This window comes from Suncus etruscus, chromosome 7 (genome assembly GCF_024139225.1).
Source record: "Suncus etruscus isolate mSunEtr1 chromosome 7, mSunEtr1.pri.cur, whole genome shotgun sequence".
Taxonomy (NCBI): domain Eukaryota; kingdom Metazoa; phylum Chordata; class Mammalia; order Eulipotyphla; family Soricidae; genus Suncus; species Suncus etruscus.
In genome coordinates this window covers 95,900,969-95,925,378 of record NC_064854.1, presented here as the reverse complement: position 1 = coordinate 95,925,378, position 24,410 = coordinate 95,900,969, and the positions used below count along the sequence as shown (strand labels likewise).

The 24,410-nt window shown below is 41.4% G+C and overlaps 1 protein-coding gene across 1 annotated transcript in view; it reads left to right on the top strand.

Moving 5' to 3' along the window:
- The window catches only part of LOC126014365 (multidrug and toxin extrusion protein 2-like), a 51,904-nt gene that overhangs the window by 10,698 nt on the left and 16,796 nt on the right, over positions 1 to 24,410 (top strand). Inside the window, exons 3-10 of the mRNA XM_049777660.1 lie at positions 5,194 to 5,262; positions 7,989 to 8,137; positions 9,961 to 10,003; positions 10,336 to 10,380; positions 12,294 to 12,391; positions 14,234 to 14,331; positions 15,863 to 15,976; positions 17,747 to 17,814. Coding sequence (XP_049633617.1) covers positions 5,194 to 5,262; positions 7,989 to 8,137; positions 9,961 to 10,003; positions 10,336 to 10,380; positions 12,294 to 12,391; positions 14,234 to 14,331; positions 15,863 to 15,976; positions 17,747 to 17,814 — 684 coding nt within the window. The remainder of the gene's footprint in view (positions 1 to 5,193; positions 5,263 to 7,988; positions 8,138 to 9,960; positions 10,004 to 10,335; positions 10,381 to 12,293; positions 12,392 to 14,233; positions 14,332 to 15,862; positions 15,977 to 17,746; positions 17,815 to 24,410) is intronic.

Sequence of the window (24,410 nt, the reverse complement as noted above, 5' to 3'; positions counted from 1 at the left end):
TATACATATATAATTTTTTTAACTTCTGTTTTCAGTGCATCATGGTCTGAGAAGATAGTTGATGTGATTTTTCTCCTCTTGACTTTACAGAGGTGTGTGTGGGGGGGGGTTGGCTTTTTTTGTTTGTGCTCAGAGGTTACTCCTGGCTCTGCACTCAGAAGTCGCTCCTAACAGGCAGGGGAGGGGGGCGCCATATGGGATGCAGGGGATTAAATTTGGACCATCCCAGATTGGCCATGTACAATGCAAACACTTTACCACTGTGCTCTCACTCTGGCCCCTTTTTAAATGTCTTTTTTTATTGTTGTTTATTTTGGTTGGTATGGATTTTGGGCCACATCCAGCGGTGCTCAGAAGTTACTCCTGGCTCTGTGCTCACAAATCGCTCCTGGCAGGCTCTGGGGAACACATGGATGCTTGGAACAGACCCAGATCAGTCCTGGGTCAGCCACATGCAAGTCGAACGCCTACCACTGTGCTATCTCTCTGGCCCCAGAGGTATGTTTTATGGCCCAGCATGTGGTCTGTCTGTTTTGGAGACTGTCACATGTGTGTTAGAGAACAAAATGTAGTCAGATTTGGGGGGATACAAAACCTTATATATGTCCACTTAGTAGCCCTCCTTTCTATTAGTTCCTTATTGAGTTTCATTCTAGTTGGTCAAGAGGTGTTTTCTTTCAAGTTAATGAGCAGCTGTTTTAAGTATTTTGTGCTGTATACTGAGACTTCCTTTTTTTTTTTCTCCTTTTTGGGCCACACCCAGTGACACTGAGCAGTTACTCCTGGCTATGCACTCAGAAATTGCTCCTGGCTTGGGAGATCATATGGGACATTGGGAGATAGAACCTTGGTCTCTCCTAAGTTAGACTCGTGCAAGGCAAACGCCTTACGGCTTGCACCACTGCTCTAGCCCTGAGATATTTTATTTATAGTTGTTATTGGGTGTGCTAATTCTGCTTCGGGAATATTTCTGCTTCTTTGAAAGTTTAGCTTGAGACTTTAGAAAGAATGAAGAAGGCAAAGGACTTTTGCAGATGACTAACAATGCTCCAAGGAAGGGCTGCATCCTCCTACTGCACAGGACAAGATGACGCAGGCACAAGTTATAAAGTTAGTGTGAAGTGAAGAAGTAACAGTGGGTAATTGTCTTAATTTTGAAGAGAAACTTTCCTTAATTCAATCAGGATTGGGAGTCCATCTTTTCCTATCACAACACTTTCTTTTCCTTTTTTTTTACTTTTTGGGTCACATGTGGTAATGTTTGAGGATCACTCCTAATACTGAGCTCAGGGCTTCCTCTTGATAGGATTAGGAAGTGCTGGGGATCCAAAAATCTGTATGTTGCATGCAAAGCACTTAATTTATCTGCTATACTCTGACCTCACACCCTTTATTTTTTATTTTGTTTTTGGGCCACACCTGGCAATGTTCAGGGGTTACTCCTAACTCTGTTCAGGAATCACTCCTGGGAGGCTCGGGGAACCATGTAGGATGCTGGGGATTGAACCCAGGTGGGCCTGGTCCAAGGTAAGTTCCCTCCCTGCTCAGCTCCTCTCTATCAATCCTAAAAAAAGAACTCAGGGAGCCAGCTCCAAGGAAAGTAGTGTGTTGCATGCAGCCTCAGGTTCTCTCCCTTCATTCCTCCCTACTCTTAGCACTCCGGGTATAGCTGTGGTGACTCATCCTGCACTGACTAGGGACCCATAAAGACCCTTAGCGAGCAGCATCACATCGTCATGCCCAGCAAACTGTCTGATCAGGTTCACCAAGGGTAAATGTCGCTTGGGAAGCTGCCTTGCTCACCATGAATTTATTTTTTATTTAAGCATAATGACAGGTCTTTCAAATATACAATATAACGAGTGCTCTTTCTACAGTTATATATACTGTACTAATCTGTAGTTAATAATCTTTTATTGGGAGGGGTTAGGCTGTGCTCAGGGTCTATTCACAGTGTAGTGCTTGGGACTCCATAGCAGTGCTCAGAAAACCATATGATGGGTGAAATCCTGGATCTCCTACATGCAAAGCATGTTTTAGCTGTTAGAGTCATCTCCTCCTATTTTTTTTTTTGCTTGCTCGCCCCATCTCCTCCTATTTTTAGTATTTTGAGGAACCCCATACTGTCTTCCACAGTGACTGTACCAGTTATTATGTTCCCACCAATAGTATATAAGACTTTCCTTTTTTTTAAAACTCCGTCAGCAATACTTGTCACTTCTTTTTTTTTCTTTCTTTCTTTCTTTTTTACTTGTCACTTCTTGTCTTTTGCTAATGATCATTCTCACAGGTGGGAAGCAACAGCGCATTGTGATTTTGATTTACATTTCCGTGATCAGAAAAGCTGAACTCCTTGCTGCTGGAATATGTCCAGTTGGACATTTGTGAGGTTTTTTTTTTTGTTTTGTTTTGTTTTGTTTCTTGGGTCACACCCACCATGGCTCAGGGGTTACTCCTGGCTCTATGCTCAGAAATCGCTCCTGGCAGGCTCGATCCCATATGGGATGCCGAAATTGGAGCCACCGTCCTTCCGCATGTAAGGCAAATGCCCTACCTCCATGTTGTCTCTCTGGCCCCATGTTGTATTTTCTTTATATATTCTGGATATTAGTCCTTTGCCAGATAATGATATGTAGATGTCTCATTTGGTAGGCTGCTCTTCATTTTGTTGAAAGTTTCCTTTGTTGTGCATCACGTTTTTGTTTTTAATAAATCTTGTTGGTTTCTCATTGTTTTATAAGACTGGAGGTCTTAAGAATAGAGCTTCCCACTGCTCTCTGTGCCTCACCACATCCAACAGCAAAATTCTAGTGCCATTCACAGTCAGATTGATCCCCTCAACTCTTTTCTCTCTTTTTTGTCCTTCTGCGCTGGTAGGAAACACAATATTTTCAGTCTATTAAAATAGACTGAATTACTTTTGTGTTTTGTTCATTTTGTTGTGCTCTGTGAATCAGTGAACAAGAAGGAAGCTTCAAGAGGAGTGCTTTCATTTCTCTGTTGGACCCACCTCAGCCACCTGGGGGAAATGCGTGACTGGGGTCAGGACTGAGTGCCAAGAGCAGTTACCCAGTACAGAACTGAGTGTCCACTAGCCCCATGAGGCAATCTAAGCTGTACCTGAAGCCCACTTGTTCTGCATGGCATGGGAGATGATCCCTGCCACTGTTTTCTCAGGAAGCTGTAGACCCAGGCTGGAGTGAGGAAATACTCTTTGCAAAGTCAGTCCTAACATTGGTATAGGCATTCAGGAACATAATCTCAAAGAAAGTATTTCAGAAGGAGGCAAAGGAGTGAATTAAAGTAGATTTATTTAAAGATTTTTTACATAGAGAAATGCTAGGGAAGAGAAAGAGAGAGGGATGCTTGTTAGAGAGAGAACGTAGTTCCTTTAAAAGGGGAAAGCCTTTTTTGGAAAAAGTTGTATGCAATTTCTCCAAATCATCTTGTTCAGAAGTTCTCTGCATACATTAAAAATGTGTATATTTGGGGCTGGAGCAGTGGCACAGCAGTAGAGCGTTTGCCTTGCAAGTGGTTGACTTAGGATGGACCGCCGTTCGATCCCCCGGCATCCCTTATGGTCTCCCAAGCCAGGAACGATTTCTGAGTGCAGAGCCAGGAGTAACCCTTGAGTGTCACTGGGTGTGGTCCAAAAACCAAAAAAGAAAGAGAAGAAAGAAGAAAGGAAGGGAGGAAGGGAGGGAGGGAGGGAGAGAAGGAAGAGAAGGGAAGAGGAGGGAAGGGTAGGGGAAGAGGAAAGGGGAGAGGGGAGGGGAGGGAAGGGAAGGGAAAAGAAGAAAAGAAAAAAAAAGAAAAGAAAAGAAAAGAAAATTGAGATCAGTAGATAGGAAGTTTGGTTCCAGACTATTAGCAATAAAGTGGATTTTTCCTTCACTGGTATATTCTTGAAAATTGTCTGAAAGATTTGTATACCAAATTTAGAAAGTTAAGAAATTGGAGTTTATTGTACAGTTCAAAAGAGGGGTTTGGGTTCCTTCTCAATGTCTAAGCCTCTTTATCCATCTATGACTTACTCGTTCTGCCTCATAATACCTGGTTTAGTGTTCAATTTTTTAAACCCTGACCCTCACCATTTACTCACCTCTAGTGTATGATGTCTTGTCCTTATGCCATTTTCTTTTTCTTTTTTTTTGGTTTTTCAGGCCACACCCGGTTGGTGCTCAGGGGTTACTCCTGGCTAAGCGCTCAGAAATTGCCCCTGGCTTGGGAGGACCATATGGGACACCGGGGGTGGGGGTGGGGGTGGGGATCAAACCGTGAGGTCCTTCCTTGGCTAGCGCTTGCAAGGCAGACACCTTACCTCTAGCGCCACCTCACCGGCCCCCTTATGCCATTTTCTATCCCGTGTATGCTTTCCCAATCTAGAATATTATTGCCTGGCCTCTCTATCTATATCTGTCTCTTTCTGACTAACCACTCAGCATAATACCTTCTAGTTTCAGCCACATAGTGGCCAATTGCATGGTTTTATCTTTTCTTATAGGCAAGTATTACTGTCCATTGCGCACACACAATTTCTTAATTCACTCATCTCTTACTGGACAGCTGCATTTCTAGATTTGGGTTATTGTGAATAGTCTTGCAATGAACATAGAAGCAAAATGTCTCTCAGGGGTGATGATTCAGGCTGCATCTGGTAATGCTCAGGGGTCACTCCTGGTTCTGCACTCAAGAATGCTCTTGGTGGACCATATGTGATACTGAGGGTTGCACCTCTGTCAATTGCATGCAAGGCAAATGCTTCACCTGCTGTCTCTCTGGCCCTGAAAAAAAATGTCGTTTTGAAAAGTTTTTGGACCCTTGGGGTAGATGCTATGAAGAGATATATATTTCTAAAAATATTTTATAGTAAAGGCAAATATTAATAAGAAATTAAACACAACTAACTGTTAAAGATGGAAATTACAATGCACTATTTTGTTCTTTTAAAACATAATTGTAAGCTCCTGTGATTATGATCCTTAAATTTGATCATTAACAAGGTTTAGTTGTAGATTGGTTGGATAATTGACAAGACTGGAAAACCATTTTATCTAAATAAGAGTCTTTATGAATAATGATACTCCTTGGAGATAAAAAGGTCCAGGGGTTAAGGGGTCTTTTTTTTTTTAATCACTGTTCTCATTCCCCACCCCACCCACCTGCTTGATGTTGCTGTGTTGTTCTTTGTAGGTCATTAATGTTACTGGAATTTCGGTAGGAAGTGGCTTGGCCTCTGCTTGTGACACATTAATGTCTCAGGTAAGGATCATCCATCACTACATCTTTTTTATTTTATTTTTGGTTGCCTTTTATATTAGAGACAATCTGGGAGACTTTGTATCCTCTGTTGTTCTGTTTTGCCTTTGATATTTTAGGTACCCTGCTGCTAATGAGAAAATGTAAGTGGAGGCTTAGTGCATGGAATTTATTATGCTGAGTGAAGTAAGTCAGAGGGAGAGAGGAAGACACAGAATGGTTTCACTCATCTATGGGTTTTAAGAAAAATGAAAGACATTTTTAACAGTATCTCAGAGACAAGAGAGATGAGGGCTGGTAGGTGCAGCTCATGACATGAAGCTCATCACATAGAGTGATGAGTGCAGTTGGAGAGATGACTACACTGAAAACTATGGTAACAATGTGAATGAATGAGGGAAGTAGAAAGCCTGTCTCGAGTACAGGTGGGAGGAGTGGGGAGGAGGGACATCTGGGAAATTGGTGGTGGGAATGTTGCACTGGTGAAGGGGGGTGTTCTTTACATGACTGTAATCATACAACTATAATCATGTTTGTAATCACAGTGTTTAAATAAAGATAATTATTTAAAAAATGTAAGTGGAATTAGCTTTACAATTCTGACCTTGAGGCTTTTGCTCCTTTCTCCTTCCTATTGGGTCTCCCTGTCCCACCAGCCCCTTTGTGGTACCTGTCCTGAACCCACTCATCCCTTTGAGATTCAAATCTTGAGCTTTTTGAAGTTGGATTAACTTCGGTATCACCCAGATGGAGAAATTCAAAGCCTAACCAGAGAAGGGTGGGCCCCTAAATGCCCTGATGAAAGTATCGGGGACCATCAACAGTGCTAGATTTTTCCATTGACAACACCAATTTAACTTCAATGTCTGCAGAGAATTCCTCCAAAAGGCTTATTTGGGATTTGCTTTCTCAAGCTAGTATTCTCTCTTTCTCTGCCCTCTTCCTAAGTAATTTCTTTTTTTTTTTTTTTTTTTGGTTTTTGGGCCACACCCGTTTGACACTCAGGGGTTACTCCTGGCTATGTGCTCAGAAATCACTCCTGGTTTGGGGGGACCATATGGGACGCTGGGGGATCAAACCGAGGTCTGTCCTACACTAGCACTTACAAGGCAGACACCTTACCTCTAGCGCCACCTTCCTGGCCCCTTTCTAAGTAATTTCAATAAAAATTATTTCAGTTCATTATTTCACCCCTTCCTGAAAATGTTACTGAGAGTGAAAGTTTCTGAACCTGAGTACCTGTGTCTAGGTTAGGACTGACTTTTTTTTTTTTTTTTTTTTGTAAAGAGCAATTCCTCGAGCCAACCTAAATCCAGGAGAAATCAGGTGGGGGGAATCATCTCCCACACCATCAGAACAAAGGAACTTTAGGAGCAGTTTGACAACTACCTCATGGGGCTGATGGGACTCGGGAGTCCATTCAGTGTAGGTTCTTATGGCAGACTGGTCCTGACCTACCAGGCATTTCTCTGGGTGGTCAAGATTGGCCAAGTAGAGAGGTGAGAGCACTGTTTTCTCTAGGCTCTCTCTCATGTTTCCACTAGCAACTTTCCCATAAAACAATATGTTTAGGAGAATGCTCTATTTCAATAAAGTAGATGTATACTTTTCTTCCCCACAATAAAATAAACAAACAAAAATAAATGAGGAGAAGGCTTTGTTCGGGCTATCCCTGCAGCTTCTGCCCTGCCCTTCTGTTTCTCCTTTCAGCTGTTGCTCCCTCTTGATTTGCTTCCCTTGTTGCTCTTATACTCCAGTCCACCCAAACATCAGCATCTCCTCTGAACCTGCTCACTGTGGGAGCCACTGGGCCTGATGCTGCCCTTACACCAGTGCTTCTCAAATAGTGGGGCGAGCCCCCCAGAGGCTCCATAAAGGAGAGCGCGTTTGACCTTGGCTAACACTGTCATAACAAGCTAAGTCCTGTGTTTATGTCTCTGTATGTCTTTGGAGTTGAGAGTTGCTGTGTCCTGCTTCAAACCCCGCTTCAAAAAGCTATGCATTGCAAAACATGCTCATTGTAGCCATTAATCCAGACATCACCTCTGATTAAAAAAATCAGCTCAAATTATTTTATATATTTTTGTTTTGCAGGTTAAAGTTTTTTTTTAATAAAGATACTATTTACAGTCACACGGGGGGGGGGCATGACAGAAAATAATTGAGAAGTGCTGCCTTAAGCAATGGCTCCATGTCCCTCAGAGGCCTGCTGGGCTTCTCTCCTCTGCAGGTCTGGCTGTCCCTTCTTGCCAGTGAGGCCTTCCATCACTAGGTTAAAAGTTGTGTTCCCACTCCAACCCTTTGCTCCTTCCTTGGTTTATTTTTCTCACTAGCATCCACCTCACATCGTCAAACTTGATTGTCTCCCTTTGTTGTTTTCCTGCATTTCTGCAAATAGTCAAGTCTCTGAGAGTAGGCCCTTCTGCTAACTCTGGTCATTGCTGAGCTGCTTCCAGGGATTGAAGTATGTCTAGCACACAGTAGGAGTTCAAGAAATGCTTGCTGAGTACTTTGAAAAGTTTAACAGGGGCCAAGTTCTTTCTTCACTCTTTAAGCTTTGAGCTTGGCATGCAGTGGAAGCTCTAGCAGTGGAAGTTTTGTCTACAACCATATTTTAAATGCTTATGTTGAACTTGCTCCTGGCTGCCATAGGCTCAGGCAGGGCTGGGAGCCATGGCAGGAAAGGACTGTGATATGTCCACAGTGACTCTCATGGTTTGTTCTCTCAGTCCTTTGGAGGCAAGAACCTGAAACGTGTGGGAGTCCTGCTCCAAAGAGGAACTCTCATCCTGCTGCTATGCTGCTTCCCATGCTGGGCCCTCTTCATCAACACTGAGCGTATCCTTCTGCTCCTGAAACAGGACCCTGAAGTCTCCAGGTCAGCAGCCTCTTGGAGTCAGAATTGTCCCTCCTGTGCTCACCTGTGGACAGTAGACTGGACTTGGTGCAAGGAGCCTGTGTGACTGGGTGGCAGCAGAGTCCTGAGACAGAGAGGGTTGCTGCCTGCAGAGAGATTACAAGCAGAGCAGATGACAAGCTGGCCCCTTCTCTATGACTGGGGTACCTCCATCTTGTGTTGTGAAAAACACAGAGAATATGCTTTTGTATGTTTGTTTGGGGGCCACAGTCTGTAGTACTCAGATATCACTCTTGGCAGGGTTCAGGGAACCTTATGGGGTGCCAGAGATTAAACCTAGGTTGAACACAAGGGTAGCACATTACTTGCTTCAACCTTGCAGAGAATATTTTTGCCCTGGCAAAAGGAGAGTTGAATCAAATAGCCTTCGTTTTTGTTTTCAGAATTGTTGTTTTTTTGGTTTTGGGGCCACACCCGGCAGCGCTCAGGAGTTGCTGCTGGATCTGTGCTCAGAAATTGCTCTTGGCAGGCTCAAGAGATGCCGGATATTGAACCTAGGTTCGTCCCAGGGTAGCCACATGCAAGGCAAATGCCCTGCCCTACCACTGTGCTATAGCTCCATCCCCAGAACTGTGTTTTTTTGGGTTTTTTTTGAAATGTGTACTTTTTAAAAAATTTTTATTTTGATCATAATGGCTTACATATCTTTCACAGTAGTATTTTAGGTACATATCAACATTGAATCAGGGGAATACCCATCACCAAATTTGTCCTCCCCCCAATCCCAGTTCCCCTTCTGCAACCCATATACCCCACCATCACCCCCCCCCGGACTTCTAGAGTAGGTGGTCCCCTCTTTGTCCAACTCACTATTAGTGATCATATATCTGTTTGGTCCTGGTGTCCTCCCCTGTCTCCCCCTCTATTTAAGAAGCGGAGAGCTGGATAAATGAGTTATGTAGCTTTGTTTGAAGGAAAGAAAAGCAATAGATTGGGGTACAAAATAAGAGGGAAAAAAGTCAAATATGCTGAAAATAGGCGGAATTCTTCCAGAGGATTTCAACCTCAGTTTGAGAGAGGATGTGATAAAGGCGATTGAAACACCACCACAATATAGAAAAGAATTATCAAATTGAGTATCCGGTGAATACCACAGCAATAAAGACGAGCACCACACAACAGACTCAACAGAACTGTTATTTTTAACCTTTAGTTCCAGCAAGCTTTCTGGAAATTCAGCTGCAGGATGCCAAGTTCCTTCCCAGAGAATTTTGATCTGGCTTCACCATGGTGAACAACTACAGTCTTTAGGTCTCACAAAGGGGCTCTGAATTTTGCCCAGCATCTCATCCATTTTTGCTGTGTGTATCCCAACTTTTCATGTAAATGAGCTGAAAATATCTAGCTGCTCAATTTCTCCAGGAAATACAACACAAGGATTAGAACAGCCTTTTCCAAAGTTTTCCCTAAACTTCACCACCTTCCCCAGACCAATCCTTACCAGTGCGGGGTGATTTGGAGATGCGGAGGGGGGCGGGGAGGGGGGGAAGCAGGCAGTATAGCCTGAGTGTAGTTTCCTAGCACTTTGTTTTTTGGCTTAAAGAAGGTAGATTTCCAGTGATTATTTTTTTCTGAAAAGACCAAGGCAGTAGGCCAAGTATGTTTAGGAGCTTCTTGTTTAGAATTCTCTGGTTATGGAAAGTCACTTAAAATTGTTATTAGATTTCTATATCAGTTACTTTGAATTTTGAGTTTTTAAAAATGACTGGATTTAGTTAGAAGACAATATAACCTGCAATTGGTTTACTATTAACTGAATGATTTTTTGTTGTTGTTTATTTCAGGATAGCCCAAGTGTATGTGATGATTTTTATTCCTGCTCTTCCTGTAAGTGTCATAGATAATCTCACATTCTGATACATAAAGCAGGTCATAAATGTTTTGTGTGCATGCTCCACTCCCTCCTTCATTTATCAGAGTGCTTGCCACTCCTAATTGATCATCTCTTCCTAATTTCTGAGCTTGTGCCATTTTGATGTCTAACGTCTTAAGTTAAATACAAAGCCTGATGAAGGGAAGAGACCTTTTTCTTCAGGCATTTTGTGCAGTTCTCCAATCTAAGGTCACATAGCAAGAGGAATTCTCTTATGAAAGTTGGAACTTGAAGGTAATGGTTGGAATCAGTTTTGTATTAACATTTTTTTTATTTCATTTTCTAGGCTGCATTTCTATTCCAGCTGCAAACTAGATATTTACAAAGTCAGGTACAGATTTCTTTTAATATTTTTCTTTCATAATACTGAAAATTTACACTGCCTATTTTTCAGGAATTTTTCATAAAAGCAATCCACATTTTCCTCTACAACTCCCCAGGAGCTCTTTGTCTGGGAGAGGAAAATGGGCTAAAGGGTGTGTTTTGCCTGTTAAAGAGAGATAATTAGGATTCTGATTATTGTAATGATGATGATGATGATGATGATGATGATGATGATGATGATGATGATGATGCGAGGTCAATCTGTTACACTCTAGATGGCTTTGTTTTTCCTCTCTGTAGCCATACCCCATCAAGTTCTTGCTTGTCTGTGGATTGGCTATAATGTCCCTAGTATTGGGCCTCACTCTGATTGGTGCCTTCATTTTAGAGGAGGGCACCAGGAGAGCATGAAGTTCATAGGAGAAGGGCAAGGAAGGAGAAGGCTGGGGGTAGTGGCAAGCCTTGGGCTCACTTTCTACCCCCCCCCCCAACTTGTGAGCAGTCTGTTGGCCTCCATATTGTTCTGGTCTGCTTTAACTGAGGTCAACTGTATAAGTGCAGAAACAAAACACACCTGTCTTTAGATTCATCTAGGGGTTGTGTGTGCACTAGTGTGGAGTGGGCCACAGATACAAAAGAAAGGAACAGTTTAATAAAATAAAGAGGGTCAACAGTCTCTACAAGTCTTGTCTGAGATAACTAAGTGAACTCTTATCACAGCTCCTGTGAGAAAGGAAAGGACCATGGCTCAAGTGTCCCTCAAATAATTCTTCATGGCCCCCATTCAGGTCCTATTTGTTCTTGAATATATTTCATTTTTTCTGTTTTCTCACTACACACACACACACACACACACACACACACACACACACACACTATAGACCCCAGTCCCAGCCTACTGTAGTATTGTCTTAACTGTGAATGTAACCACTTCTTTAGAAAAACTCATCTTTCTGCTGTTTTTCTTTTTCTTGCACACACATTGCCTTTTTCTTTCCATGCCAATCATTTCAGCAACACAGTGCTTGTTAATTTAACCGAATTCTAATGCTGGAGATGACATCACATCCTACAACTTCAGGACTTAGTCCCCTAAGAACTGCTCCCAGACCCCTATTCAGTATGCCAATCACAAGTCTAGTTTGACAACTTTGCTTTTGACTGATGGACTTCAAATTTCCCACTACCTGCTCCTTGGATTTGATGAATTTGTGAGAGCAGCTGGAAGAACTCATGAAACCCATTAACTTAACGGTTTTACGAGTTTACTATAAAAGTTTATGGTCAAGCTTTTTAATGACCATCCCAGTGTAAGAGATGTAGAGGACAGTATGTGGGAAGGGATACAGGGCTTCCCTGCCCTTCCAAGGCTCCCTTCTACCAGAATCCTACATGTGTTCATTACTCTGGATGAGCTCAGAATCCTCCCTTTTGGGATTTGGTAGAAGTGTACTCGTGTAGACATGATCAGGTCTTAACTGCTTACAGCCTCTTGCTTTCTGGAGAATGGAGGTGTTGGTAAATGGCAGAAAGTTCCAAACTTTACATCATAGCTTAGTGTTTCCAGTGACCAATCCCTATCAAGAGCCTATCCAAGAGCCTATCATTATAACAAAAGCCCGTTTTCACCCAGAATATCCCAAGGATTTTTGTGTCTGGGACAGAATCAAACACAAACATTGAATACATACATAATGCTCTGGGTGTTCTTGTCACTCAAGAAAAGTTCTAGGAGCTCTGGATCATGCAGGAGCAGAAACCTAGAAAAATAGATGGTTTTTTTTTTTTGCCTATTTCTTCCTTATCTATCACTTATTATATTCTTATATTCATTTCTGTCTATATTAGTTCTCACCACTGCTCTACAATTTGCTTTTGAAAAACGTACTTGTGTGTTTCTATTTTTTCGGGAGGTTTTAGGGCATCATCATGCCTCAAGTTATTACTGGAATTGCAGCAAATATCATCAATCTGGGCATGAACATCCTGCTGCTCTATGTTCTGGACCTTGGAGTGTTGTGAGTAATGATTTGCCCCTTCACTCAGCAAATACTAGTCTTTCTAGCATTGGCTCTATACGAGCGATGGAGTTACAGGAACAGTCTAGCAGGGAAGACGAGTTGGAAGAAAACTGTGGTGGAGTGAGCCTGGGGAGATTGGGACCAGAGTCTTGGAAGAACGCACGTATGACCTAACATCCTCATGTTGAAGTGGACTTAGCCTGAAGAAGTCAACCTGTGAGGATTGAGAATGGTGACCTGAGCAAAAGCAAGGGGAGGCAGATTACCTATAGGGATAGATATTCTAAAGTCGCTAAACTATACAAAAAGGAGTCAGAGTCCATCTTTATGAAGTTTGAGAATTGAGAGTCAGACAAGCTCGGCTCTTTGGCGCCATCTGTTGGTCCATTAGGAACTTGACCGCTCTCCGGCACGCTGGTCTTGAGTCCACCTTCTATGGCGGGGTCCTTGTCAGCAGTTCTATAAAAACCTAGCGTTTTGTAGGTGCTTTAGAGCAATATCTTCCATTGCAAAAGAAAATGGTTTAATGGATCATTTAGAAAGTGAAATATAGGTCCCAGAAAACTAGTACATCCCTAGTAGCCCCTTGGGTTAGGTACATCCCTCACCAGGATAGCACTATAACAGAATCTCAAGACTGGGTATCACCACATCCTTGGGCCCTTGCACCAATATAAAGAATGGCCTCCAGGACCTCTGAGCACTATATGGAATCCCCCCACAAGGAGAAATATGTGTTGAATAAAATGCAATCAAATAGGAAATAAAAGATGGTATGGAATGATTTTTATGAAATTTTTGTTTCTTTTTTAAATTGGGGGGGGGGCGGCTCACCTTGCAGTGCTCAGGGGTTATTCCTGATTCTGAGCTCAGAGATCATTCCTCTCAGTGCTTGGGGAAAATATGGGATACTGAGGATTGAACCCAGCTCAGCTGCGCGCACGCCAAGTGCCCTACCCCACAAACTCTTTGGCCCCCAAAGTTTTATTTCTATGGGGGCTGTTTATACATGGTAATATAGATACTGATTAGTGATGAGAATTCTATTTTTAGTAACAATAAAAAAAAGTAAAAGCAATGAACTCCAGAATAGTCATGAATTGGAACATAAGAGTAATCAATAACCACAGCAATAATAATAAACATGTGTGGCATTTGTTTAGCCAGAGAACTGAATGAGGCTTTGTCAGGGTTAATAGTGTAGGTAGATTTGATCAGGAGGAGACTGTGATCCACCTAAGTACCAAGCAGCACAACCAGGCTTTCCTGTGATGGAGAATCTCAGAAACAGATTGCTGAGCAGATATTTGAAGAATGGTTTGGGGATAGGTGGATAAGAGAAGAAAATATAGGAATTGATAAATGAGAGATAAAATGTGAGGCTTGGTAAGAGAGTGAACTAGAAAACTGGAAAACAAATTTCCTGATTTTCTGACCAGCAGGTGGAGCCTTTGCATTTGTGATGATTTAATGCCATCTATTGAAGATGTTCTAAAGTTATTTTGTAAATAAAAACACTTATTATAATCCAGACAAATAAATATATTATGACCTAGATCATCATTGTATAAACGCAGTAGCTGTTTGTTTGGTCATTTTGAACTTATTGTGCTTAAAACTTGATTTGATGGGTTCCTTAAGGCAAGGACAAGGCCTTGTAAGAATTAATTTTTCCACAAGTCAATCTTGGTTAAAACAAGATTGGACAAAGGGGTTAAATTATTCAGAGAAATTTAGTAATTGATTCTTGCACACAGCAAAGGATTGGCAGAGATGGTCTGGTTTATTCCTGTTTGGAAGGAATCCATACAAAGGTAATGATTACTTTTTCTCCTTCAGAGGATCTGCCTGGGCAAACACTACTTCCCAGTTCTTCTTGTGTGCTCTTCTTTTCCTGTACATTCGGTGGAAAAGAATTTACATCAACACCTGGGGAGGTATGAATGAGGATAAGTTAGATTTATGCTGGCTTTCAGAAGATATCATTCTAATTTTAGTACTTCTCCCAGAGTTCTTTTATTTATCTTTTTTGGAAATTTTAACATTATAGGAAATACTTAAAGTACTAAAATATATGTTACAGGTCAATATGAGGTGTCTATGTTTTTTTTTTATGCCCCCTCCTTGTTTGTTTGTTTTTTTAATGTCCAGGAAGGCAATGTGTTTGGAAAAAACTGCTTGCAGTTCCTAGTTATAAGATAATGAAGAAAATGCAAATAACAAAATTATTTTCCCTCCTTGCAAAACACCCCATTGTTAAGTAAAGTTTGAGGACTGGAGATAGTGCAATTGGTAGAGCAGGTGCTTAGAATGTGTGAGGCCCGGGATTTGATTCTTGTAATACATTGTTTTGTTGGGAGTCACCCCGGTTATCTGGAGTGCTGCTGGGCCAGATCACTACTATCAGTGGACTCCATTTAAACAAACAAAACTTCATCACTCAAGTAAATAGTTTTTGAACTATCTCCAAAAAATCAATACAACTTTGTTGTTTTAACTAAAATATAATGTCCAGAGTCCACATGTCTGGTGAGACCTCCTTCAGCATGGCACAACATGGCACCTCTAGCCCCGTCAGCAGACGGGTCTGAAGATTGCAGGGTAATGGCAGAGAGATTGATTCACAAGCAGTCAGTTAGAGTGGACTCTATTTAAAACAAACAAAACTTGATCACTCAAGCAAATCGTCGTTGAACTATCTCAAAAATTAATACAACATAATCTAAATATCTAATCTCTTTCCAAGTATTCATAAAATTAGTGTATATAACACAAGGTTTGCCAACTTAACCATTTTGAGTGTGCAGTTGTGTTACGTACATTCAGTGTTGTGCAATCTTCACCACCAACTACTTCCAAAACATTTTCTTTACTCCTACTAAGAACTATACCAATGGGGCAATATCTTCCTATTTATCCCTTCTCCCAGCCCCAGTAGTCTCTGACTTGTTTTCTGTCTCATTCTATCACTTTGTCCACTGAACCTTTGTTGACCTCATTTATTATATCTAGTCATTTTGTTGTGAAATCTTCAGGGTTTTTTTTTTCTAGTTTTGATGCCCTTTTCTTTCTTTTTGATGAATAACTTTAGCTAAATCCAGTGTTGACTTGTACTGAGCAGTAACATTGGGGAAGAGGTCAAAGATGAGAATAAACATCTCTCAAGAAAATTACTACTGTGAGCATTGTAGTTACCTGTTCAACTTCCATTGGCCCCTTTCTTGAAAATTTCTCATTGTCATTCACGAGTCCACAGTTTCTTTACACTATACTACTGAACCCCTACTCTTGGACTTGAATTGCACAGCCAGTTATGTAAGCCTTTAATGATTAACTTACAGTTAAGTGCATCCTAGTGGATACAACTGTATTCCCACTTTCTGGCCATCTGGTGAGGGAGGGCATGTGAAAAAGAGCTGACTATTGAAACAACTGAAAAGAAATGCTTGGTTTCTTCCTATTCTCCAGGTTGGTCTAAAGACTGTTTCCAGGAATGGGGCTCCTTCATCCAGCTAGCAATTCCCAGTATGTTCATGGTGTGCATTGAGTGGTGGACCTTTGAGATCGGAACCTTACTTGCAGGTTTGTCACCAGTTCAGTGGAAAAGTAGCAACAGTGTATAAATCATGGTTAATCAGAGCTTTCCCAGAAATTAAAGGTCTCCCTATTTACCGTATTTTCCGGCGTATAAGACGACTTTTGAAACAAAAAAAGTCAACCGAAAATTGGGGTCGTCTTATACGCTGAATATATTCCGAAAAAATGTTTCAATATGCTGCTAAACGAAAATTGTCTGAATATTACCACAAAAAGAATTTTCCAACTCCATCCTGCACCAATCACTGCAAGGCTGCTCAGACCTCCTCTAACTCAGCCAATATGCATGCAAATTAAACAATGTTCTGGACCCGAATCTACACTGTCAAAAGCCTGCTCAGATTGGCCAGAGTCCGAGAGGAAGTATATTATAGTGTAACCTTTGGACCTTTGCTTGTTGTGATTGGCTCACTGTGGTACATACAGTTGCAGCACAGGAACGTTCTGTCTGATAAAGCGAATATAGGCCTAAACCTATGTTTTAACTGCAAAATTAAGGGGTCGTCTTATATGCCGGCAATTACAGTATCTTAGTTGGTTCTCATAAAAGTTTTCAATAATAGTTTAAGCCTTCAGAGCACTTTAAGTAAGGTGGGGCTTTAGATCTACCTCCAGTCTTTCATTTTGTGGATTCAGAAAGGGAGGATACTTTCATGTTTGTCAAAGTCATGGAGTAGTATGGGGCTGGAGTGATAGTTCAATGGGTAGGGCACTGGTTTGATCATTGGTAAGCCCATACAGTTCCACAAGTCTTATCAGGAATGATCCTTGAGTGTAGAGTGTAAGTCCTGATGATACATCAGAACTCCCTCCCCTGCTAAAAAAAATAAATAAATAAAGCCAACCAGAACAAGCAAAAAAAAAAAAAATTAAGTCATAAAATAGGAAAATGAAAATGCAGACTCTTGGTTCATGCTCTGCTTCAGCTGATTTCTGCCAGATGTCATGTCAAGTTTTTGAGACATTTACAAACAGATTGACCAGTTTGGCTTTTATGTAAATAAAGTACATATTTATATCAAAATTATAATAGCTGTTAAAGGTATTCACTTAGTTCTATTGCTAGTGAAGTAAGAGAAAAAGAATATAGACTGGGACAATAATTTATGCTCATTTCTGTGTCTATGAACATTTTAAGATGTCTTTGTTTCCTTAGTTTCATAGGAGCTTCCATTGCCTTCTTTTTTTTTAATTTCCATGTTTTTACCCACATCTCCTTGAAAAATGACCTGCACATTGAGAACCCTTATTCTTTTTTACTTAAAGCCTAGTGTTTTGTATTTAGGTAAAGTAGAGGCTTATAGAATGACCTAATTACATTTTGCTGCTTGAGTTCTTAGCATCTCCTTGGGACTGGCTTGTCTACAGTTCCAGCAAAGATGGTAAATTCTTTTTACTCTTTTTTTTTTTTTTTTTTTTTTTTTGGTTTTTGGGCCACACCCGTTTGACGCTCAGGGGTTACTCCTGAGCTATGCGCTCAGAAATCGCCCCTGGCTTGGGGGGACCATATGGGACGCCGGGGGATCGAACCATGGTCTGGTCCGTCCTACTCTAGCACTTGCAAGACAGACACCTTACCTCTAGAGCCACCTTCCCGGCCCCAAAGATGGTAAATTCTATCAATGGGTGGTAGCACTACTGACAGCAACTTTGGCTTCTTTGAAATTACAATGTGTCCTAGTTCCATAAGGGAAATGTTTTACTAAACTCACGTTTTGAAATGTGTGCATTGAGTGTACATGTATGTCATTTCAGGGCTGATTAATGTGACAGAACTTGGAGCCCAGGCCATCATTTATGAGCTGGCTTCTGCAGCTTACATGGTAAGGTCCTTCAAAGTAAGACTCAGCCCCTTTTTTTGCAAACACATCACTGGGCAATAATCATTGCATTGGCTCAGGCAGTGCACAATACCCACTATATTGTGTGCCAGAAAAGAAAGAGTCAAACAAAATAAGAATGAGCACACCAAAAGTAGAAAACGTGGATTTGGGAGTCACATATACCAGATTAAAGTACTGGCTATTCTGCTTCCCTACTGTGTGACCATAGGCTTATTAATTAAACTTTCTGAGCCTTGATATCATCATATAAAATGAGAAAAATGAATGCCTAGTAGGTAAAGACTGAATAAGATGATATATACCAAATACTTAGTACAATGCCTGGCATGTAAAGTCAACAGAGAGGAGTTGCTCTTTGAGTATAGTGGAGACTTACCCTTGACACACTTGCCCTCTCAAGGCTTGTGGTCCTGTGGGGACAGATAAAAAGTAACCTAATAGAAAGATTACAAAGATGTGTGGCATGTACCAAAAGAGTAGAAAATGACTCATATAATTGAAAACATAATGGTTTCTTTTTACAGAGGTAGTCAGGAATGGTGTCTGGACTGACTGTGCATATTGAGAAATAAGAGGAAGGGAGAGCCAGCCCAGGAAGCCTAAAGGCCAAGGCTAACTGGGAAGCAGAAGCCAAGCTTCCAAGAGAGAAAAGAATGCTTGGGGTGTCAGGCCTTCAACTGGAGCCCTTACTGAGGGCTTGTGAGGAAAGAAGAGAAACATGTGCTTTGGGCAGACACTGCTCAGAGGAGAATAGGTTGGGAGTGGGGAAGCAGGTGGGGAACTTGACTGGAAGGACTCTGTAAGAATTGCCTTGTCAGGAACCCAGAAGTTCTTGGACAGGAGAAAAGCAGAAGCTTCTGTGTAGAAAGAGGTGAAAGGGCCTGGTCAGTGTTCAGATGTGGAAACAAGGCACTGCACAGAAACAATTCCAGAGTTTCCAGCTTCAAGAGCTGTGTAGGGTGGGTGTTGTGTATGTATGTCGGACTTTTTGTGATGCTTTTTGAATATTCAACCTCTTTAACTATTCCCGTTGGTTTTTTTTTGTTTTTTTTGCTTTGTTTGGTTTGGTTTGGTTTTTGGTTTTTGGGTCACACCCAGCAGCGCTCAAGGGTACTCCTGGCTTTTGGCTCAGAAATCGCTCCTGGCAGGCTCGGGGGACCATATGGGATGCCAGGATTTGAACCACCATTCTTCTGTATGCAAGGCAAACACACCACCTCCATGCTATCTGTCTGGCCCTATCCCCCTTGTTTTTGGTAAGTTTTTTTTTTTGTTTTTTTGTTTTTTTTAATTTGAGGCTTCACCCAGCAGTACTCAGGGCTTACTTCAGACTGTGCTCAAGGATCACTCATGATGAGGCTTGGGGGACCATATGAAGTGCTGGAAATCTAACCCAGGTGGACCATGTAAAGACAATTGCCTCACCTGCCTTACCTGCTGTGCTTTTTTTTTTTTTTTCCTGACTATTTCCTTTTTAAACAAAAGAAAATAGTCAGGAAAAAAATGATAAATGGATCCCAGAGTGCATATGGTGCATGGGATTATCTGCTAGGGACCAGTCCCAAGCGAACAGGCCTGAAGCAAGGGTGCTGTGAAGATTAAGAAAACAAGACAGGGCCCGGAGAGATAGCACAGCGGTGTTTGCCTTGCAAGCAGCCGATCCAGGACCAAAGGTGGTTGGTTCGAATCCCGGTGTCCCATATGGTTCCCCGTGCCTGCCAGGAGCTATTTCTGAGCAGACAGCCAGGAGTAACCCCTGAGCACTGCCGGGTCTGACCCCCCCCCCCAAAAAAAAAAAAAAGAAAGAAAAGAAAACAAGACAGGAGGCCAGAGAGATAGCATGGAAGTAAGGCGTTTGCCTTTCATGCAGAAGGTCATTGGTTCAAATCCCAGCATTCCATATGGTCCCCGGTGTCTGCCAGGAGCGATTTCTGAGCATGAAGCCAGGAGTAACCCCTGAGCACTGCCGGGTGTGACCCAAAAACCAAAAACCAAAAAAAAAAGAAAAAAGAAAAAAAAGAAAAAAGAAAACAAGGTAGGGGCTGGAGAGATAGTACATCGGTAAGGCATTTGGCTTGCAAGCGGCCACCCCAGGACCAACATTGGTTCGAATCCCGGCATCCCATATGGTCCCCCTTGCTTGCCAGGAGCGATTTCTGAGCACAGAGCCAGGAGTAACCCCTGAGCACCACCGGGTGTGGCCCAAAATCCAAAAAAAAAAAGAAAGAAAAAAGAAAAGAAAAAGAAAAAGAAACAAGACAGTCATAGAGACAGATATAGAGGTCATGGACCTTCATGAACTGAGCCTCAACTGTCCTCCACAAACATTATTTATTGCTTAGAACCAGTTATCATCAGAAGGAGAACAATATTCTTTGGTTACTAACTATCTTAATATATCCAGGCTAGATTTTTACACATCCAAATGCCACATTTTATTGGGTTAAACATTTTATTTTTATTGTGACCAAAGTGTAATATTTAAGGTACATAGTGACAATGAATGAGGGGCATTCCCACTACCAATGTTGTCCTCCCTCCACCCGTTCCTAGCATGCACCCCATATCTCGCTCCTTTACCCCCCAGAATACTAGTGTAACTGGTCTCCACTTTACAGCTTGTTGTAGATTGGGTATCAATTATGTTGTCATTGACTTTGGGTTTGGTGTTCAAGTCTGATCATTTTTTATTTCCACTACATGTTCATATGACTGTCTGGTCCTGGTATCATCCTTTTCCCTCCTCAATTTATGAGACTGATTGATTCAAGTTATGTGATTCTGTTGGAGATAAAAAGGAAAAGAAAAATATTGGTAGCAACTACCAAAAAAAAAAAGAAAGAAAGAAAGAAAAAAAAATGCACCCAGCAACAACAACAAAAAAATCACCAAATAATAACCACAAGAGTGAAAAAGAAAGAAAAAAGTGGAAGAAAAATAGAAGGAAAATAATAACAAGAACAAACAAAAACAAAACAAAAAAAGATGGAGTGCTGGTGTGGCAGAGTTTGGTGCTCCCCCACCTTTTTTTTTTTTTTTTTTTTGCATAGGCACACTAAGTATTGGGGAAGAAAGGGAATTCCCTTGGCTTAAGAGATTCAGGGTTTCTCCACCCTTGAAGCATACCATCATGGGAACAACTACTGGCTCTATACATGCTCATTACCACATACTAAGGGCTTTTTTGTGGTGCCAGGAAACTTTCCTCTCAGTTGTGGATGGAAAAATCAGGCCACTGTAGCTAGAGATCTTGATATTTGCACAGGTCATAGGACAAGATCTAGGATAGAGTCTTTACGGTTCTAGAAGTTCTGTTTCATCGTTGTTGTTGTGTTCAGTCTTCTGTAATAATAGTTCTTTGTTTTTGCTCAGATCCTAAGCCGAAGCCTAGGATATTATGATTCCAAAAGTTCTGCTCAGTCTCTGTTGTCAAAGTTGGGCCTCTGTAATTAGATATCTTGATTTTTGCAAGAGTCCTAGGCTACAGCCTAGGGTAGGGGTTTTCTTATTGGTCTCAAGGTAAGTTCTGCCCAGTCATGGTTGGCAGAGTCAGTTTTCTATAGTTAGTGCTCTTGGTTTTTGCACAGATCAAAGGATGATACATCTTCTGATTTCCACTTACTCTTAGGTGATGTGATAGGACAACCTGATCTTAGATCAAGTTGTCATTTTCTTGTTGTCCTCGTTGTCATATCAGAACTGGCACAAGTTGGTGCCAGAGCGGTGTTAGAAATTTCCTAGTGGAGTTTGGTTCCTGATGTTGTTGCAGGGGGCTGTATTGATTCTACGTCTGGGATCTGGGGTTCAGGGTTGGACTAACACTGTCCAATCTCATGGAGACTGAGTTGTATTCACATGACACATGTTCAGGATGGGAGGCACCTTGTGTTATAAAAAGTGTGAGTTCTTATCCCTAGAAGATAAGATCTTGTTTCTGTGTCTATGGTTTCCCCTTTTTTATTGTGCCTAAACAAAAATATATGGTGTCATAGTGTATTGCTGGTGCTATTCTGGGTAAGGATCACAGGCTACACAGTCTCTGTGGTCAGGTTTTGACCTGAGCTTTAATCCCAGGCAAGAAGTTTCTTGGTTTTTGTACCAAGCAGCACCAAAACTGGTGAAGATAAAGAAAACATGTATGTATAAATATATAAAATAGAAAAAATAAATAAAACTGATTTTAAAAAAAGGGAATTGAAGAAAACAAATGATGGAGGAGGCTACCTTTAGATTTAGGAATACACATCTTAAGATGCATTATTATAAAGGTATTAAACTTACAAAGGCAATATAGGCCTCCCAATTAGGTCTTTTGAGATATTTTTGGAGGGAGTGAATGTCAAGGCACTTTTTTGTATCACAGACCTTGGTCTTGAGTTTGAGACATGATTTGTGGCATTACAGAATCATGTAGTGTCCTTGAACTGGGGATTTTTCTGAAGCTGAATCTGGTATCATGCAACAGTCCACGATTTGATGGGGATGAGAGGGGCCACATAGCATGACCAACATGCCTGCTGACTCATGCTATGGGATAAACATTTTTGAAGAGGTTTTCTCTAAGAAAGATTATTCTGGGAAAAGAGGCAAAGAGAGCAGTTACACGACATTCTCTGCCCACTGCCTGGGTAGCATCCTACCTCGAGGTACCAGCATCCTGGATTCAAAGGTCCCATAAACTACCCATCCTGTCCTCCTTTATCTATATATCTAGTCCCCAATAATTATTAGCCATTTTCATTTCCATGTGATATTTTTAGGTGGGAGTTGTTTCCCACAATGCTCAGGGAGCCAGGGTCACTCCTGCTGATACTTAAGCCAGCTGTTCAAGCACTACAATGTTGGAGGCCATAGTGTCACTTCATCGATGTTCAGGAGACCATGCTGTGTTGGACTCAAATCCAAGGGGTTCTGTGCTTTTTTCCACTATGACCTTGCAGAGTGGGGGTGTTTATTATGGTGTGACTCATTGACTAGGAAAAAAGCACAGCCCTATAGCAAATTGGAGTAACCACCCCCTTGTTGGAGCAAACTGATCTGGGTGCAAAAATTGTGCTTTTGAGTCACAAAGCTGACCCCACTGCCAGTCTGTCTGTCTGCCTCAGTTTCTTAGAACTTTGTGGCTGGGTGAATCACAGCTGGGGTGGCTGGGGTGGCGAATCACAGGTGGGGTGACAAGGTGGTACCTTGTCCTGGTACCTCCTTTATTCCTTTCTGGGGCCTCATATGTGCAAGGTAGGTGCTCTACCACAGAACTACATGCTTTTTTAAAATGTTTTTGAGTCACATCTAGCAGTGCTCAGGACTTACTCCTGGTTTTATGCTCAGGTATCACTCTTGGTGAGGCTTGGGGCACCATATGGATGCTAGAGGTTGAACCCAGATTGACTGCCTGCAAGGCCAATGTTTACATGCTGTACTCTGGCCCTTGGGCTACATGCTTTCTTAGTAGCATCACTATAACCAGACTTTCATTTGTTCTTAGTTTTCCTTCTCACTAGTATTGTTGCAGTGACTATCCCTACTCAGAGATTTTTATCCTTAAGATGCTAATCTTAATATAAAGAAAATATTATTAGAAATGAATATTACTTATATTTACCTCTTGCCAGATATCAATTTGGGGTTAGTGAGATTCTTTTTCTCATCAATTTATACAAGTTTATTGTCATTAATATTCATTTTTGTGACAATTACATATATGTGTTTATATATATATATATCACCCCTGGTGGGCTCAGGGGATTATATAGGATGCCAGGGATTGAACCCAAATTGACCATCTGCAAGACAAATGCCCTACCACTGCTCTGGCCTCTATATTTTTATCTACTCTTAAAAATGTGTTAAACATCTATATTTAGGAGCAAATTGTTCAGGTGTTTGCAAAACCGATAGACATTTGCCTCATCCCCAAAGTTCCCCAAAGCTGTTTTATTTTTGGATTGTCTGAAGTACTTTGTACCTGTGTATGTGAATATACATGTGGGGAGAGCATGTAGGAGTGTGTTTTGATCACATTTTTGTTTGTTTTTCTTGGCACCACACCCAGCGGAGTATAGTCCTTACTCCTGATCCTGCACTCAGGAATTGTGCTCAGGGAACCTTTAGGGGGTCTGGGGATCAAACCCAGGTCATACATAAGGCAAATGCCCTGCAGTCTGTACTATCTCTACAGCCCCTCTTTACTTTTTATTTTCTTTCCTCTAGGTGGTTTTTAGGAGGGTCCAGGCTCTCTACTGGGCTGTGAGTTCAGGATAGAACACTTGGAGTCCATGGATGGGGGAGACTGAGGGAGAAACTGAGAGGGTCAGAGGATGGCTTTGGAAAAGCTTATAGTTTCTAATTTTTGTAATTAAAAATTAAAATTTTGGCATTTTAAGGGATGTATTTCAAGGTAATTATATATGTGGGATGTTGAATATCATTCATGTTTATTGAGTTTCTATATTGTGCCAGGTTTTGTTCTAAATGCTTCTTCACAGGTGACTTATTTTTATAAATTACATATTATAATACCTTAAATATTAGCATATCTACTGTAGTTCTTGAGCTTATTCTTCACCACATATATT